This window comes from Pan paniscus, chromosome 2 (genome assembly GCF_029289425.2).
Source record: "Pan paniscus chromosome 2, NHGRI_mPanPan1-v2.0_pri, whole genome shotgun sequence".
Lineage (NCBI taxonomy): Eukaryota > Metazoa > Chordata > Mammalia > Primates > Hominidae > Pan > Pan paniscus.
The window spans coordinates 3169971-3187175 of NC_085926.1; the positions used below are offsets into that span (position 1 = coordinate 3169971).

Below are 17205 nucleotides of genomic sequence, written 5' to 3' on the forward strand. Positions count from 1 at the left end.
TTTTTTCCTCTGAGATGGAGTTTTCCTCTTGTTGCCCAGGCTGGAGTGCAGTGGTGCGATCTTGGCTCACCGCAACCTCTGCCTCCCGGGTTCAAGCGATTCTCCTGCTTCAGCCTCCCAAGTAGCTGGGATTACAGTCATGCGCCACCACGCCCGGCTAACTTTGTATTTTTAGTAGAGACGGGGTTTCTCCATGTTGGTCAGGCTGATCTCAAACTCGTGAGCTCAGGTGATCGTCCTGCCTTGGCCTCCCAAAATGCTGGGATTACAGGCATGAGTCACTGTGCATGGCCTGATGTTAATCTTTACTAGAGTCAAAAATCCATTCCTTGTCTTGTTTTCAGAGTTAACGGTATACTGCCATCTTGTGTTCAATAGTTTTTCCACAATCAAAAGTCACTAATGTCAAGACAGTCTGAGAAATATACTTTTCCCCAAGTCAATTTTTCTTAATGATTTCTATAAAAGTATTCACAAATAATCAAAATCGTATGAAGATAAGAAGTACTTTAAAAATGGAACTGTTAGCAAAATCCACAGTAACAAAACAGTTTGCTAATTATCATAATGCAGACCACCCCCCCCGCCCCAGGAGATCATTCTTTCATTCATTTATATAAAATTTATGGTCCTAAATGTAAAACATAAATAAGTCTTGGTCATTGTTCTCAAGCAGCTTATCTATTGAGGGAGACGTACATAAAATCCTGTCAGGACAGTGCAATGTGGTAAGGCTATCAAAGTTTGCACAGTGAATGTTCTAGAGAAGTACCTGGGAAGAACTAAACACCCTAAGAGCTCTGGCAATCCCATCTCACATTCCTCTATGCTCTCTTTAGCTCCAAGGAGCTACCTGACATGTCAATATTTTCATAATTCAAAAATATATAGGAACGCCCACCATGTGAACAAAACAGACAAAACGTTCCTGCCCTCATGCTGCTCACATTGTTTTTTCAGTCTTAATCCCCCACCCCGCCCAAAAAAACCCCAAAATACTCAGAACTTGCATGTGTTCAGAAGATACCACCTGGCAACACAGAGGTCTCATGAGATTTTCCACTGTGGGTATAACTGGAAACCAATTCACTAGTACTTGTATTGTGTACCAGGACTGTGTATGTGTAAGACCTCACGGGTGATGTGCCACAGTTTAGAAGCACTCCCTTAAGAGATAATATCCAATGATCAAGGCAAATGCTTTGTTTTGTTTCCTTTTTAAAAGAGGATAAAATAAACTGGACTTTTTTGTGTCTGTTTTAATGTGTATCCCTCGAATTTGTGCAAAACCCAGCGATGACAGCTATGTCAAAATGAATAACTGCTAAAACAGTATACTCAGGGAATTTCTAAATGTCACAAGGCACATAGACTACAAGTATTTATTGATCACTTATTATGTAAATAGCATTTCTGGGTGATATAAAATTCACACTGGAGAGGGACACGAAATATAAATGGCTTTTATAGCTCAGCTGGAGCAGTTGGCAGATGTAACCAGTGTGGCTTTTAAACATCATAGCAATGCTACAAAAACCACAGCTGTCCTGGTGAGCACACGAACAGCTCACAAGCCTCTGGTCTCCCTATCCTCTTATGCTCCGAGAGGCCTTCAATCCTAAAGAAGCCAAATCCCAAACAACACTTCCCTTTGGATTTACATGACTGTTCTCAAACCTGGAGAGACATTAGAATCACCTGAAAATCATTTTTAAAAGATGCTGCAGCCTCATCACTCTCTGGAGATGGGAGATGAGGTTGGAACTCAAGCTTCTATAGTTTTAAAAGCTTCCCAGGTGATTCTGATGCATAGCAAGGTTGGAAACCACTGGGCTATACCTTAGAAGGGAGAGAGAACAACTAGTTAAAAGTTACAAAATATGAAGGGTCAGTAGAACAGAAAAAGTACAAGAAAACTATTTCATTAGGAAACATTCAAAGAGCATTAAGGTATATGTTATTTCTTACCCATCCGACTGTGTTCTTAGCTCAAGGACTTTGAACCTTTGTCTTCCAATTGCTTTCACTTTCACTATCTCAATTCCAAAATCCTGTTCTTCTCGATAGGCATATATCTCTGCTGTTGTTCCAAACTGTGCTTCCCTTTCCTGTACATTGCTTCCAAGAAAATTTTAAAAGGAAAGAATTTTGAACATTTGAGTTTTAAATATATGCAAAGTAGGCAAAGCAATAAATACCGGTAAACAATTTATAGAATCAACCCTTACTACAAAGCTAGGATAATTTTATTTATTTATTTATTTGTTTGAGATGGAGTCTTGCTGCGTTGCCCAGACTAGAGTGCAGTGGCATGAGCTCGGCTTGCTGCAGCCTCTGCCTCCCAGGTTCAAGTGATTCTCCTGCCCCAGCTGCCTGAGTAGCTGGGATTACAGGCACATACCACCACGCCTGGCTAATTTTTGTATTTTTAGTAGAGATGGGGTTTCACCATGTTGATCAGGCTGGTCTCAAACTCCCGACCTCGAATGATCCACCCGCCTCGGCCTCCCAAAGTGCTGGGAGTATAGGCGTGAGCTACCATGCCCGGCCAGCTTTATTTATTTTTAAATCACATGGGGGATATACAAGAAGGACTCAGGAAGTACAATTAGAGAACTTTAGGAAAATAATAGATTTCTAGTCACTGAAAATAATTTAGAACTTACAAGGGTTTAAACTCATTTCCCAAACCAAACATTCTTTCACTCTGTCAAATGACTTATCACTTCTGCTGCTTACTGGCAGCACTGTACTGGGGTGGGAGCTTCCTGTATGTATTTCCTGCCTCTACCACAGATTTCCTTTATTTGCCACGGGATACTTAAAATTCAGCTTCAATTTAAAGTGGTACAACCTATGAATTTTGAGAGTGAGGGAAAGAAAAGACCACTCTTTTGGAAAAGTAATCCTTTACGTTAAAATAAAAAAGCACTACTTCTCTTTAATAAAGACAGTTATTGAAACTAAGATTCCAGAAATGTTTTTCATCAAATATAAATGATTAAAAATTTTTCAAATACCACAAAGTTAAATTGTGTATGAAGGTGAAGAGCTGAATTAGATGGTAATGAAATGAACAAAAATACTCCAACTTGCACTATCAAACTTCTACTTAACCAAATTCCTAACCTCACATTCTTACCCAACCTCTCCTGTACATGCAAAATAACAGCCTGCTTTGGCTTCAACACTGACCACTGCAATTACCCATGAGAGGAAATGTATTAAGCAAATGGACTCTAATATTTTACCTGTATGCAAGAACAGCAAAGGTTCTATCTTTCTGAATTAAATTCCGCACCATACTGACTTCTTGAGGGTGAAAAAGCTGAAGAGGTAATGTCTGTCCGGGAATCAGGATCATCATCACCTGTGGCAGAACTGGAATCACCTGACAGCTGTCGTCATCGTGCAAAGTCCTGCCATGAAATTCTTCCATATCAGCGCCTAGGTACTATATAAGAACATATATAGGTACAGTGTCATGATCGATATGTAATAAAAATGTAAGCTCAACAGACTAAAGAGCAAATCACATTAAAAGAAATACAGGCCGGGCACAGTGGCTCACACCTGTAATTCCAGCACTTTGGGAGGCAGAGGTAGGCAGATCACCTGAGGTCAGGAGTTCAAGACCAACCTGGCCAACATGGTGAAACCCTGTTGCTACTAAAAATACAAAAATTAGCCAGGTGTGGTGGTGGACACCTGTAATCCCAGCTAATCGGGAGGCTGAGGCAGGGGAATCACTCGAACCTAGAAGGTGGAGGCTGCAGTGAGCTGAGATTGTGCCACTGCACTCACTCGAGCTTGGGTGACAGAGCAACACTCTGTCTCAAAAAAAGAAAAAAAAAAAAAGAAAAAAAATACAAATGGGGTTACAAACACTTAATAAACGTGGTATATAAGCATCCCATGTTAAAATATAATTTTTAATCTAACTTTAACTCTTAGAAGAATTTCTAATCTTTTATGAATATATCACAAACACAGAAATTCAAGAATTTTTTTAGTACAAAGTATTTTATTTTTACCAAGATAAGAAATATCTCTATGCCCACATATCACAAACAGCAAGTATAAAATGTTAGTATGTTCAATAACACTCTAGTACCTAGAAGTACAGAGAAGTATTTAATAGCTCAATTACTAGAAAGACTATAAAGAGCAACAATTCCTCAAACAATTCTACCACAACATAGTATTAAACTTCTTAAAAATTACAGTTAAATGTTTATCTACTGGCAAATAGCCCATGTCCTCATCCACAATTTCTGATATCTAGTAATACAAATTTCAGTCACCTGTTTTTATGAACTTTTATCTACATTTAAATGTATATCTATTATATTAGATCTGTCACTAAATTACATACTGTATGTGATGTCGGCAGACTGGTGTCAAAATTTATGATGTTTGGTTTTTTGGCTTCTTTACTATCCTGGTCTTCAACTTCCATTTCATCTTCTTCCTCACTCTCTGCTGTAAGAGTAGAATATTGTAAGGAAAAAAAAAAAGATGAATGAAAACCTTTCAAACACATAATTCCTTCTTCAAAAAAGGGGTACTTCTAAAACCACATGCATTTGGGAAACTCTACAGTACCGTGAAGAGGTAGCCAGAGGGCTGGGGTCTATGCTGGGCTCTGTCAGCAGCTATTTTTTTTTTTTAAGTCAACTGTGAATTTTAGAATAGTTTAACATTTACAGAGAAGTGCAAAGATAGTACAGAATGCTCCCGTGTGTCACACATCCTTTTCCCCTATAGTTAATTTATATTAGTATGGTACATTTGCCACAACGAAGGAATCAGTCTTGGTACATTAACTAAACTTCATATTTTAAATGGATTCCCTTAGTTTTTATCTAATCTTTTTGTGTTCCAGGATCCCACTTTACATTTAGTTATCAGGTCTCCCTACCCTCCTCTGGGCTAGGGTGGTTTTCAGACTTCGCTTGTTTCTGAGTTTTGAGGAGTACTGGTCAGGTATTTTGTAGAGTATCCCTCAGCTGGGTTTTGTTGGATGTAATTCCCATGATTAGACTGAGGATACGTGTTTCAGGGAGGAAGACCACAGAAGTGAAGTGTTGTTATTCTTTTCCTTTTTAGAAATGGGGTCTGTCGCCAATGTGCTGTTTTTATTACATATCCAGCCTATATATTATGAACTATTCCTGCTGTTAACCTTGATCACCTGGCTAAAGCAGTGTGTCTCAGGTTTTTCCGCTGTAAAGTTCCTTTCCCCCCTCCTTTTCACATTGTACTCTTTGGAAGCAAATCACTAGGTGTAGCCTCCACTTCAGGGGTGATGAGTTATGCTCCACTCCCTTGAAGAGGAAATATAAGTTATTTAAAGTTCTTCTATATGGGAGATTTTTCTCTTCTCCCTCACCAGTAACTAATTTTAACACCTTAGACAACTCATTCTGCCCAATTAAATTTTAGTTTCCTCATCTGCAAAATGATAGGCTTCAACAAGTCAACCTCTAACGTTCTCTCAAACTCTCAACTTCAAAGAGTTCCTACATAAGTAAGAAAAGAAACAAAGCAGGCAAGATCTGTTAATTAAAACGGAGAGAAAGATAACCTAGCAGGAAGAATTTCACAGCATTTTTCTAGTGACAACATTTCCCTGGCAGTCGCTACATTATTTTAAAATGAAGGCCAGGTGTGGTGGCTCACACCTGTAATCCCAGCACTTTGGGAGGACGAGGCAGGCAGATCACTTGAGGTCAGGAGTTCAAGACCAGCCTGGCCAACATATTGCAACCCCATCTCTACTAAAAACACAAAAGTTAGCCGGGTGTGGTTGTAGGTGCCTGTAATCCCAGCTACTGGGGACGCTGAGGCAGGAGAATCGCTTGAACCCAGGAGGTGGAGGTTGCAGTGAGCTGAGACTGTGCTATTGCACTCCAGCCTGGGCGACAGAGCAAGACTCCATCTCAAAAGAAAGAAACAAAGAAAATTTTGCAATCATTTTCATACTATTTTGCTTAATTTTAAATTTAAAAACAAAGTTTGCATGAAGCATAAAACATTTTAAAAGAATGTCTTAGAAAACCAGATGTTACCAATGACAGCAAAGAAAATTAGAAAACGCTACACAATACATATGCTATTCTACTAACTGTGAGTCTGTCCTTTTCATACAAACTATGAGTAAATTTCCTATCCTAGACCAGTGATTCTCAACCACAGGTGATTTTGCCCCTCAGGGGATACTGGTTGCAATAACTAAGGGAGTCCTGCTGGCATCTAGTAGTGGGTAGAGGCCAGGGATGCAGCTAAATATCCTACAATGCACAAGACAATCCCACCCAAAGAATTCTCCAGCCCAAAAGTCAAGTGCTGAGGTTGGGAAACCCTGGCCTAGACTAACAATAAAGAATTACTGAATCTCATTTCTCACCTCCCAGTTCATGTGTTTTTAAATGCCCCAAATAAACTTCTAAATCGATAAAATGTCATTACGAAATAATCATTTGTTTTCCTTTGCATATCATTATTTAAGTCAAACCACCTCTAGCCAGGCCCCTGACAGAAAATAAAAATGTTTTTCAATATGGTAACTGCCTTGGACTTTCTATTTATTATTACAACTTCCGAGATATAAAACTTTGTCAAAAACAGAATTACTTCAACTTATATGTAAATAGCCAATGGTCTAACACTTCATACAAATTTTCCTTGGAACATGTAAGTTTCACTGAGATAAAAAAAGAGCTATCTAAATGGATGACAAAAATATTCTGCATCAAATTCTTTGTATTTCCAACTCTGACAGTATGGCTATCACTTGGCATGCAGCACAACCCACTTTATTGCTCTACTACAGAAAGTTTAAAAGATAAACTATTAGCTCAAAGGCTGGAATTAATATTGTTAAAAATTTACATTTTAACTGTTCTGACTCCTAGTCTCTAAATAATTTCTTTAGTAACCTTTTTTTCATAAGTATGGCTAAAAACCACTTTCCCCTACTCAGTTATGTTTATTAATGTTTCATTTGCCTAGGATAAACTCTTCACATCTCAAATATAAAGCTTTTTGTTGGAACTTAGAGGATTTACTCTTCAGAACAACTCGTACTACATGGAATTATGGAAAGCCCAGTGTTTCCCCACAAATAAAATTTACGTAATTTGGAGAGGCATTATTGCTATATCTACACCATCTCTGGGCCCTCTCCCGATGTTTTTCTGAAAAACAAAAAACAAAACAAAACAAAACAAACAAAAAAAACAAAAAACCACGCTGACTGTTCAGAGCTATCAGTGAAGTCTGATGACTCATCTCATGCAGAGGCACGATGTGAATGTCGACAGAAGATCAGTATCCTCCCTCTTCTATTCACCATTCTCCCTGAAACACCGGATTTGGCACAGAGAGTAGGGCTAATGTCTCTGAAAAAATAGCTCAGCTTTCCATCAAAGGCTGGCACACTTACCCTTGTGTCAACTCAGCTAGAATCGCTTCGAGAACAACCAGTGACTATGGTTTATTTTTACAGAAAAGTTCTCTCCTATATGGTGGGCACGCACTCAGTCTCTTCCTCTTTTATTCCATGCTGCTACCAGTGGACAAATTAATCTTCCAAGCATACATTTCTTTAGGCAATTACCTGAAACCTAAAACTGTTTCTTGGCAATCCACAGGAAAAACCCCAAACCCACTGGCAAGAGATGCCAGTTTCCCAGCAACTTAGACCCAATGTACCTCCTAGGCCTTATGTCCCACAACCATATCCTAAATATGTGCTTTTAGATGTCTCCTGATCTACCTTGAAAGGCTTTTTCCCAAACCCTCTGACCCTTAAACAACCTCTGCCTCTGAAGAGCCACAACAGCATTCATTTATCTGGCCCTAAATCAACCGCCTCTGCAGTTGATTTATGTTTAGTTATATTCTCAGCAGCCCCGCCTAGACAGTAAACCTCAATTATCAGATTGTGTATTACCTCTCGTTTCATCTCCGCAACACCTAACATACTTGTCATATAACGAAGGGACTCAAGTAATACTTTCAAGTTTGGATGATACACCTTTTGGAAAGCATCTCTTGAAAGGCATTCCATGAGAAGTTTATGCAATATTCCATGCCTTTTTTTTTTTTGTTCAGTATTTCAACACAAGGCCAAAGTCTAAATATTTCACACAACATACAGGAAAAAGAAAAACTAAGTATCTCTGATTAAGCATAATCGTACATGCCTGAGAAAGACCAATAGTAAGAAAAACAAAACAGAGAAGTGGTTTAGAGATATAATGACAGACACACCCGGGTTGGAATCCTGACTCTGCTGTGTGACCTTGGGCAAGTCATTGAACTAATCTGCAAATCCAATACTCGCTTATCAAATCGGAAACTGAAAACTGATGTGGGAAGGATTAAAAGGCGACATGCATGCAAAGCGTTAACTGCAAGGCTCGTAACATGGTAAGTGCTTAGTACATGTTAGCGGTCACTCTTATTAAAAGGAAGGAGACCAGCAAAAGTAACAGCTGTGAATCTGACCCGGTCCTCTAGTTTCAGAGCATTTCCTAGGAGCTAAACTCAGAACACAAGGAGGATGGAGAGGATGGGTTTCCTGTTCTTAATAGCAAATGCTCCCCCCGACACCCTGGCTCACGGCTCGCGGCAACAGAGCAGCGAAGAAAGCGCCGCGACTCCATCGCTGGCCGAGGGCCGACGTGAAGCCGCTTTCCGGCGCGGCCCTGCTGGGCTGGCTCGCCAGTCTTGGCGCCCCCACGCCCGCCTCCCAGGCCCAGCTGCACCGCTAGCGGCTCCGAGCCTCGCCCCACTCCCGACTACAGGGAACTACTCCGGGCGGTTACCAGGCAGGAGCGGCAGGTGGTTGCCCATGTTGTGCGCAGCGTCCTGCTGATCTCCTTCGCCGGCCATGTCTGTTTACCCGCAAAGGAGGCTGGGACAGGGCGGTGCCGAAGACTCCGAGGGAGGGTCCGTGTCGCGCCGCTGCCGCGCACCGGGGCCACAGCGCCCCCTGGCGGCCCCAGAGGAGCAGACGGCGGCGCGTACCCAAGCCAGGAAGTGACGGCCTAGGCGGGAGGGACAATTACAGGCCTGCGCTCCGTCCCGGGGACAGAACGCCGCCCCCTGCCATCCACGGCTGAGTGCCCGGCGTACACGCTGCAGAGCCCTCACCTTGTTCCAGCCCTTAGCATGACTTATTTAATCCTGATATTTTGCATATGGAGAAACTGAGGCTGAGAGCCTTTAGTCTCCACCTTGTTTTTAAACGAAGGGGGCAGGGAGCAAATAGAAACCTGTTCATGCAGCATTAGTTTCAATTCTTAAAACAAGAAGCATATATGTGAAGGCTGGGGAAATCCATCAGTTATTCCGAGGGTGGTTGAATTATTGCTGATTTTCTTCAGTAGTTTCAATGTATGTACATACAACTTCAATAACTTCAGTAGTTTCCATATATGTACATTACATTCCAAAATTAACAAGTATTAATCAGAAACATACTTGAAATGATGATTGCACAGAATGGAAAACGCCTTATAATTGGTAAATAAAATTGTCTGAATATAAACTAGCCTACTCATTATGACTTCAGCTATGTAAAAACAAGTCACTGTGGCAAAAAAGAAATAAAGACTATGTAAAAAATGAAGATAATTCTGTTATAATGGTGGAGTTGTGACTGGTAAGATATTTGTTTTGGAGGGTGGACAAAAGTTTTCGTAGTGTATTTCAGTATCATTTTTTCAGCGAGGAAGGAAAACTGAAAAATCCTTAAATGAAATACAACATCTAAACATGGTAGTGGTGGTGGTGGGCGGAGGCTGAGAGGAAGCAGCAGCATTGCTCAACAGAAAAGTCATGGATCTGAGATTTGAAAAAATGATTTCAGAAAATTTGCCTCCCTGATAAGTTACAAGCAGAAAACTCCCTTGTGACAGAGGCTTGTGAATCATTCCTGTGTCATTTTGCCTCCTGTCTCCGAATCAGTCTGTGGTCTTCGTCAAATCACTTATGGCTGCGGGCCTCAATTCGCCCATTTGCAAAATAAGAACGAACCAAATAGTGTCGCCTATTTGTTCCAGTTAATAATGTCTGCAACATTAATCATAGCATCACCTTTTACGATGAGGTTAATAACAATTACATATACTACGTAATGATTTAACGGAGTTAAGGTGATCAGTCTAGTCAATTGAAGGATGATTCTATGCCAGAATGCCAGCACAGAACGATGAGGGAATGGCCGGTGTATTGGTGTGCGTGTGTGTGTGCACACGTGAAAGAGAGAGAGAATGCAAGCAAGCAGGAAGCATGCACTAAGTAATATGTGTGTGTGTTTGATGCTGTAACATTATGTCTCACTACAGTTTGTAGAATTTCAATAACCTGTGCTTACCTGGAGCAGAATTTTCTTTACACAAGCATCTAGCTTCTGAATAAGTAAGCTCTGACTTTCCAGTCATTCTCCCCAGAGGTGATACCAGAATTGTCTGAACCCTGGGTCAATCAAGACTTCTCCGGACAAGAAAGCACAGCTGCAAGGCTGGTGGAGTCTACAAATGTGGCTGGAGAAGCACTGGCTCTTTCTCTGTTCTTTTGTGCATTGCTACAGATCACCGGAGCTCACATCTGTGTATCTTTTACTCCCCCATTCTCCTCCTCTCCTCTCCGCTCTTCACATTCACCACCTGCTCCCTCCTTCATTTTATCCCTCCAGAGTCTACCTAGTCATCCATAGCTACACCTTTCAGTAGGGATAACAGATGATCATTGAACAAAAATATCTAAGCAAGCAGGTTTCTTGGATTAAGCACTGGTTATTAAAACCAAAAGGAAAACATGATCATTTACCATTTGTTTAATTTGGTAACTTTATCCTGAAAGAAGATATCATACTGAGTTGTTCCTAACATTTCCTCTTGCTTGCGTGCAGTATCAATGGATAAGGAGCTCTGCAAACCAGAGGGAAAAGAAATATATATGTTCATAGATCACTGTCTTACAGCTCAAGAATTAACTTTAATAGTACAGAATTAAGGGTGGTAGAAGACGGGAGAAAACGTAAATGAAAAGGACCATCACTCTTTCAACTTCTGGCTTCTACACAATATTAGCAGCAAGGGACACATAGACTGGGAGAAGACATTTCTGTCTCCCTTTATTTTGTGTTTTCTCTCTCTCTGTCTCTCTTCATATATATATATAAAATATATATATATATAAAATATATATAAAATATATATATAAAATATATATAATATATTATATATATAAAATATATATAAAATATAATATATATAAAATATATATTATATATAAAATATATATAAAAATATATATAAAATATATATTATATATATAAAATATATAATATATATATTATATATATAAAATATATAATATATATATTATATATATATAATATATATAATATATATATATAATTTTTTTTTCTCGAGACAGGGTCTTGCTCTGTCCCAGGCTGTAGTGCAGTGGTGCAATCTTGGCTCACTGCAACTGCCACCTCCTGGGCTCAAGTGATCTTCCTACCTCAGCCTCCAGAGTAGCTGGGACCATAGGCACCAGCCACCACGGCCAGCTAATTTTTGTATTTTTTATAGAGATGGGGTTTTGTCATGTTGCCCAGGCTGATCTCGAACTCCTGAGCTTAAATAATCTGCCCACCTCCACCTCCCAAAGTGCTGAGATTAAGGGATTAAGGATGAGCCACCATGCCCAGCCTCTACATATTTTTTAATGTGTTAAAGAATGCTACTACTCTGGTCTAAGCAGTTGATTATCTCTTGCCTGGAGTATGGCAATAGCACCAACACTGGTTTCTCGGCTTCTACCCTTAGCTCTTACAGTGCTTTCTCAACAAAGCAGTCTCAGCGATCCTGTTAAAACACAAGTCAGATTATGCGACTCCCCTGCTCAGTACCCTTCCTTGGCTCCCCATCTCCCTTGCAGTGGCCCTTACAATGCACAGTGGGCCCCCAATATCCTGCCCTGATGTCACTTCACTACTGCTCTGTGGGCTCTCCCTCCCCTCCATCAACACTGATCTTCTTCTTCCACAACCACATGGACCCATGGCCACCTCAGGGCCTTTGCAATTGCCTTTTCCTTTGGCTGGAGTGCTCTCCTCCTGCATAGATGCGTGACTTTTCCCCTTGTACCTTCCAGGTCTTGGGTCAAATACCCCTTCCTTGGGGAGTCCTTCCCACACTACCCAGTGTCAGATTGTGACCCTCTTCCCACACTTCCCACCATTTTCTACCCTTCTCTGCTTCATTTGCCTTCATCAAAGCATTTCTCAACTTTTAAAATACTATGAGGCCTGGATAACATAATGAGACCCTGTCTCCAAAATAATAATAATAGAAAAATAAAATACTGTGAGGCTTACTTTTAAAAACAGTCTCATTTCTCCCCCCTCAAAGGTATAAGGTCTGAGTGGGGAATTTCTGCTCCCAAGAACAGGTTCTGGCGTTTAAAAGCTGCTCAAAAAATGTTCATTAAATGAAAGACGAATTGCACAGTTCTGGCAGACACCAATTTCCTACCTACTCAACAGCAATTCCTCTTTCCTTCCTTGCCAAGAACTCTGATTTTGTTTGGGGCAATAGTGTACTCTGCTATGGGGTCGTGTTTGCTGTAAGCCTGTAATAACGAGCCCACTCTATTCCCCCAAGCTCCTCTATGGCTGATGGTATCACCTGACCTGGTCCTGGCTAATGACACCTAGAGAAAGTCAGCTTGGTAGCCTCTGAGAACGAAGAGGGAAGATAACTTTTGGAAGAGATTTTCCTCCATGATGAAAGGCAAAGATGTCATTCCTCCCCACTTCCATCTGGGATGAAGATTAAGACCCATATTGGTTTGATGGATAAAACCAGCCAACCTAGTCCAAAGATCCAAAATTGTTTTTAAAGGAAATTGTGGATTTTAGAAAAAGCAAAGCTAAATTAACTTGTAGGCATATTTGGTTATCATTTTTTGAATAGATGAATTCATTAATTTTGGAAGTGCATAAATCTTCCAATGCTTTCTCCCTTGGGGCAAAAGCACAGGTGAGATGTAAGCAGCTCCATGGGCATGTTCCTCTCACAGTGCCACAGTCCCCTCTGCCACTCTGTGAGACACGGGTCCCAAACAGGTGACCTCCCAAGCTAGAGGCTTTTTTGCCCTGTGTCGTATTTTGAGTATTTGAATTATATGATTGCCAGCCAGCATTTGGCAAATGAAGAATACATATACCAATATTGATTTCCTGCTTCTCTTTAAAACTGGGAAGATTTGGCAACCATGAGTCAGATTCATGCATGGGAACAATTATCTCCGACTAAATAACAATGCCTGGTTTAGATGGAGCAGCCTCTGTTGGTCACAGAAGCCAACCAGCCAGTGTGTGTGTGTGTGTGTGTGTGTGTGTGTGTGTGTGTGTGTGTGTGTGTGTGTGTGTGTATGTTACCTGCCTTGATCTGGCCTGCATTTGTGTGTGCAACCACTTGTATGAGTGTGTAGCAAGTGATAGAGCAACCCCACATTGGGATTTGCCCAGGACAGCCCTGGTATGTGTTTGGTGTATCAGCATAACTACCAGACCAGCCCCACCCCTTGCCCCATTCCACTCTTCAAAGTGTGCCAGTTTGTACAATAAATTGTCCTACATCTAGAGTGGCAGAGGTGCTTGCAGCACTGTGATGGGGCTATGTGGACATCGTTATCTGCCTGAGGAGTCCCAGTCATATTCAGCCTCCCTTGACAATGAAGGATCATAACTATGGCTCTTTAAATCCTTTGTAGCTCTCTGATTCAGTCATAGAGAATCATGTTCATCAACTTTCTTTGAACTATGTTAGGTGTGCTGTCACTAACTTAAAAAGTCTTTAGAATTAAATCAGGGTAATTCTCAAGTTCCCAGTCTATAGAGGCTACAAACAGTTTCCTAAACTTGTCCCACTGGAAAAATCTTTTAAACTTTTTTGGCAACCTATATATCAGGAAAAATAGTAACGTATTCAGGAATGCATTTTTTAAAAAGTCTACTTCTTACCATCAAGTGCAGGGGCTGGAAGCCATGGCTGTAGAATGTGTATGGCAGCATCTTATCCTGTAAATCCCAAAGTTATGAGGGAATGAAAGATGGATCTTGTCAGCTTTATGCAGACCTAGAAAGAGGAAAAACAGGGAAGCCTGCTCTGTTAGGCAGAAAACCAGAGGTAGTAAGGGTATTTGATAGCCCCTTCAAAATGTTGACAATTTTATTAATGATTCAGTTTCATATTTCAGTAATATGGTGAATAATTTTGGATTTGAAAAAAATACCTTTATATGCCACTTTCCATGCTACAGTAATATTTTCAGGTACACCAGAGCCTATACAAGTCCCAGGCATGTTGGATTATTTGCCAAAAATGATTATTTGTGATGATACTTAATGTTGCAATTTACTGAGACTTCCTGCCACTACATCCATCTCTGACTTGACAGGTAAAGTAGGGAAGATTTTTGCAAGATAGTAAAATGTTGGGCAATTTATGGTTTTTCAACTTGTGTGCAAAACTGTGTTCATGACTCACCCAACAGCTTGTCCTGACACTATGTGCTGTTTCCACTGGAAGCAAAAGCGTACAGAATATTGCAGAGGGATGAACACAAAGCAGGGAGAGAGGAGACCTCAATTCTAGTCATTGCCTTTTTTCTACCTGTAACTTTGGTTGGGGTATTTCAATGTCTTCCTCCCTGGACTTGTATTCTTGGTCTTGCACATAAGGGTTTACAAAGGCCAGGATATGTGAAGTTTTGCTACAGTAACAAAAATTTCAGCAGCTCAACCAACAGAGGTGTATTTTTTGCTCAAATCAAATGTTCTATGGATTTGGTGACTCTCCAGGGCATCATGTTCTCTGTTGACAGATCACCAGCGAAGGCTGCTTTGGTCTTGTGGAAACTTCACATCAGTATGTGCTTCTATAATCGCAGATTGCCCATGGCTGAAGGAAAAAGCTTGGAGAATTGAACACTGTCTCTTAAATGCTTCTGTCTGGAAGTGAAACATATCACCTTCACTCATATTTTACTGGCCAAGGTGAATCCCAGGGCTCAGTCTAACTTCAAGGGAGCAGAGTAGTCTAATACTCTGTGTAGAAGAAGTGGAACTTGGTTACATTTGTAATGTCTGCCACAGGGTGGTACTAACTTTGTGATTTTCGTATCTGTGTACATATGTTGATATATGCATATATACATACAAATGTAAACATGTATACACATATATATTCACATATATAAGCTTCAAAATTATTTGCTCAGAGGAAATCTTACATGGAAACGTAAGTATAACAAATGAAAGTAGAACTACTGAGGATGATGTTCTTGGCTTTCATCACCCTTCTATACTTGAGGAAGACCAATGTTTCACAATCCCTGGACAGTTGTAAAATGCTATGATGCTATTCAGTGGTCAGAAACAGAATAACTTCTTAAGAAACTCGCTTAAAAATAACAGACCAGCACAATTACTAAAATCAGATGTAAGTAGAATCATGTAACTGAGAAGACCTGTACTGTATGAAAAAGTTAACCAACTCACAAAGAAACTGAGAAGAGAGACAAAAAACAGGTCAAATCCCAGTCTGAATAAATATCATTCCCAATAGCATCAAGAGGATTTGGGTCCCCAAATCCTAGTAAATATACCCTTTGCTGCAACTGACATTAGCTTACCATTTGTATATGAGGAAACAGAAAAATTTAGATCCCAGGTGTTAATTGGGGAAGATATTGCATATGAAGTTATTAATGGATGCATGAGCAATGTGACTTTTCATTAATGAAAAATAGAAAAATGGATATAAGAGTCTAATAATGTGTTTCAGTAGAGGAGCTAACTGAAAAGTCGTAAGACAGAAAAAAGCTAAAGTGACTTGCAAGACCAAGATGAGAACAAAACTCCAGTGTGTTCAGAGACAAAAACCATGCTAATACTGTAGACTCTGAATTACTTGTCTATTCTTCAACTCAAATTAATAAACATAGTCACTATATGTCTCCTATGCACTGGGTATTTTTTTATAGGAACGAGGGGTACAGCAGAAAAGAAAACAGAAGAGTCCATTACCCTGGGTGAATGAGGCTAATAAGCTAGCAGAGAAGAAAGATGACTAAAATGTAACCTTTGCCCTGGGCTGGATTACAGCTTGAGGGTAGAGGTTGGGAAGCAGACATATAAACAGCATAACAGGTATCTAGTTAAGTAGGATATATTATATGTTTTTTCTCCAAAGAAACAGTATGAACCATGGTGGTTGCTGGTGAAGGAGTGCAGGGACCATCTTAGAGAAGCAAGATTAAGTAGAGGGTTTATTTCAGCCACACTGCTTCAACTGCTGGATTCAGCATGAACACCAGGCTAGTTAGTGTGGTGGCAGCAGCAGCAGAACATGGAGGCTTCTCTACCAACTAAATTTCAGGGATGTCATCAATTCTCTGAGTGTACCCATAGCAACAGCTACAATCGGAGCAATGAGCAGTTGATAGGCCTTATAGTGTATGCATCTTGGATATACACACACTGAAAGGATTTATCACTCATTTTCCTTCATAAAAATTACTTGTATCTAAGATATTAATAAAAATTAAGTATCCAAAATAGGAAATCTCATGATCTAAAAGGAATAACCTTTATTTTTTACTTCTAGAAATCTATCCCATGGAAATAATGCAAAAAGCAGACAAAATTGATCCATAAAGATGTTTATATCAACATTATTTGAAACATGCAAGACAGAAATAAGATAAATGATAAAATAATTTGTGAGTTATTTGATATCTTTCCAATAAATGATTTCTCTGCTTTGGTAAGCCAGAGTCAGTTTCTGTTGTTCATTACTGAAAACCCTGACATACACACACACACACACACACACACACAAACACACACACACACTCACGCATGTCTTCCCTGTCCACTTGTTACTGGGGCTTAGATCCAATTTAGTCCACAGAGGTGCATGCTTAGACAAAAGCTGTTTTTTCTCAGCAAGTTGTATGCTTCTTGCATGTGTGTATATATAGGTTAAAAAGAAATGCACAGACAGAATAATGCACACCAAAATAAATACTTTGAAACAGTGGGTACTTCTGGATACTAGGAGTTTTTTCTCTACTGGCATCTAAAAGCTTTCTATTTTTCTAAGACATCATAAT

General features: G+C 40.0%; 1 protein-coding gene across 1 annotated transcript in view; it reads right to left on the minus strand.

The window, feature by feature from the left end:
- CRBN (cereblon) overlaps window positions 1-9024 on the minus strand; it is a 29767-nt gene extending 20743 nt beyond the window's left edge. The window contains exons 1-4 of the mRNA XM_003831227.6: window positions 8835-9024; window positions 4376-4482; window positions 3252-3454; window positions 1969-2118 (exon numbers count right to left, since the gene is read on the minus strand). Of these exons, the coding sequence (XP_003831275.1) occupies window positions 1969-2118; window positions 3252-3454; window positions 4376-4482; window positions 8835-8901 (527 nt within the window). The 5' untranslated portion in view covers window positions 8902-9024. The remainder of the gene's footprint in view (window positions 1-1968; window positions 2119-3251; window positions 3455-4375; window positions 4483-8834) is intronic.
- Between the last annotated feature and the right edge of the window lie 8181 nt (window positions 9025-17205).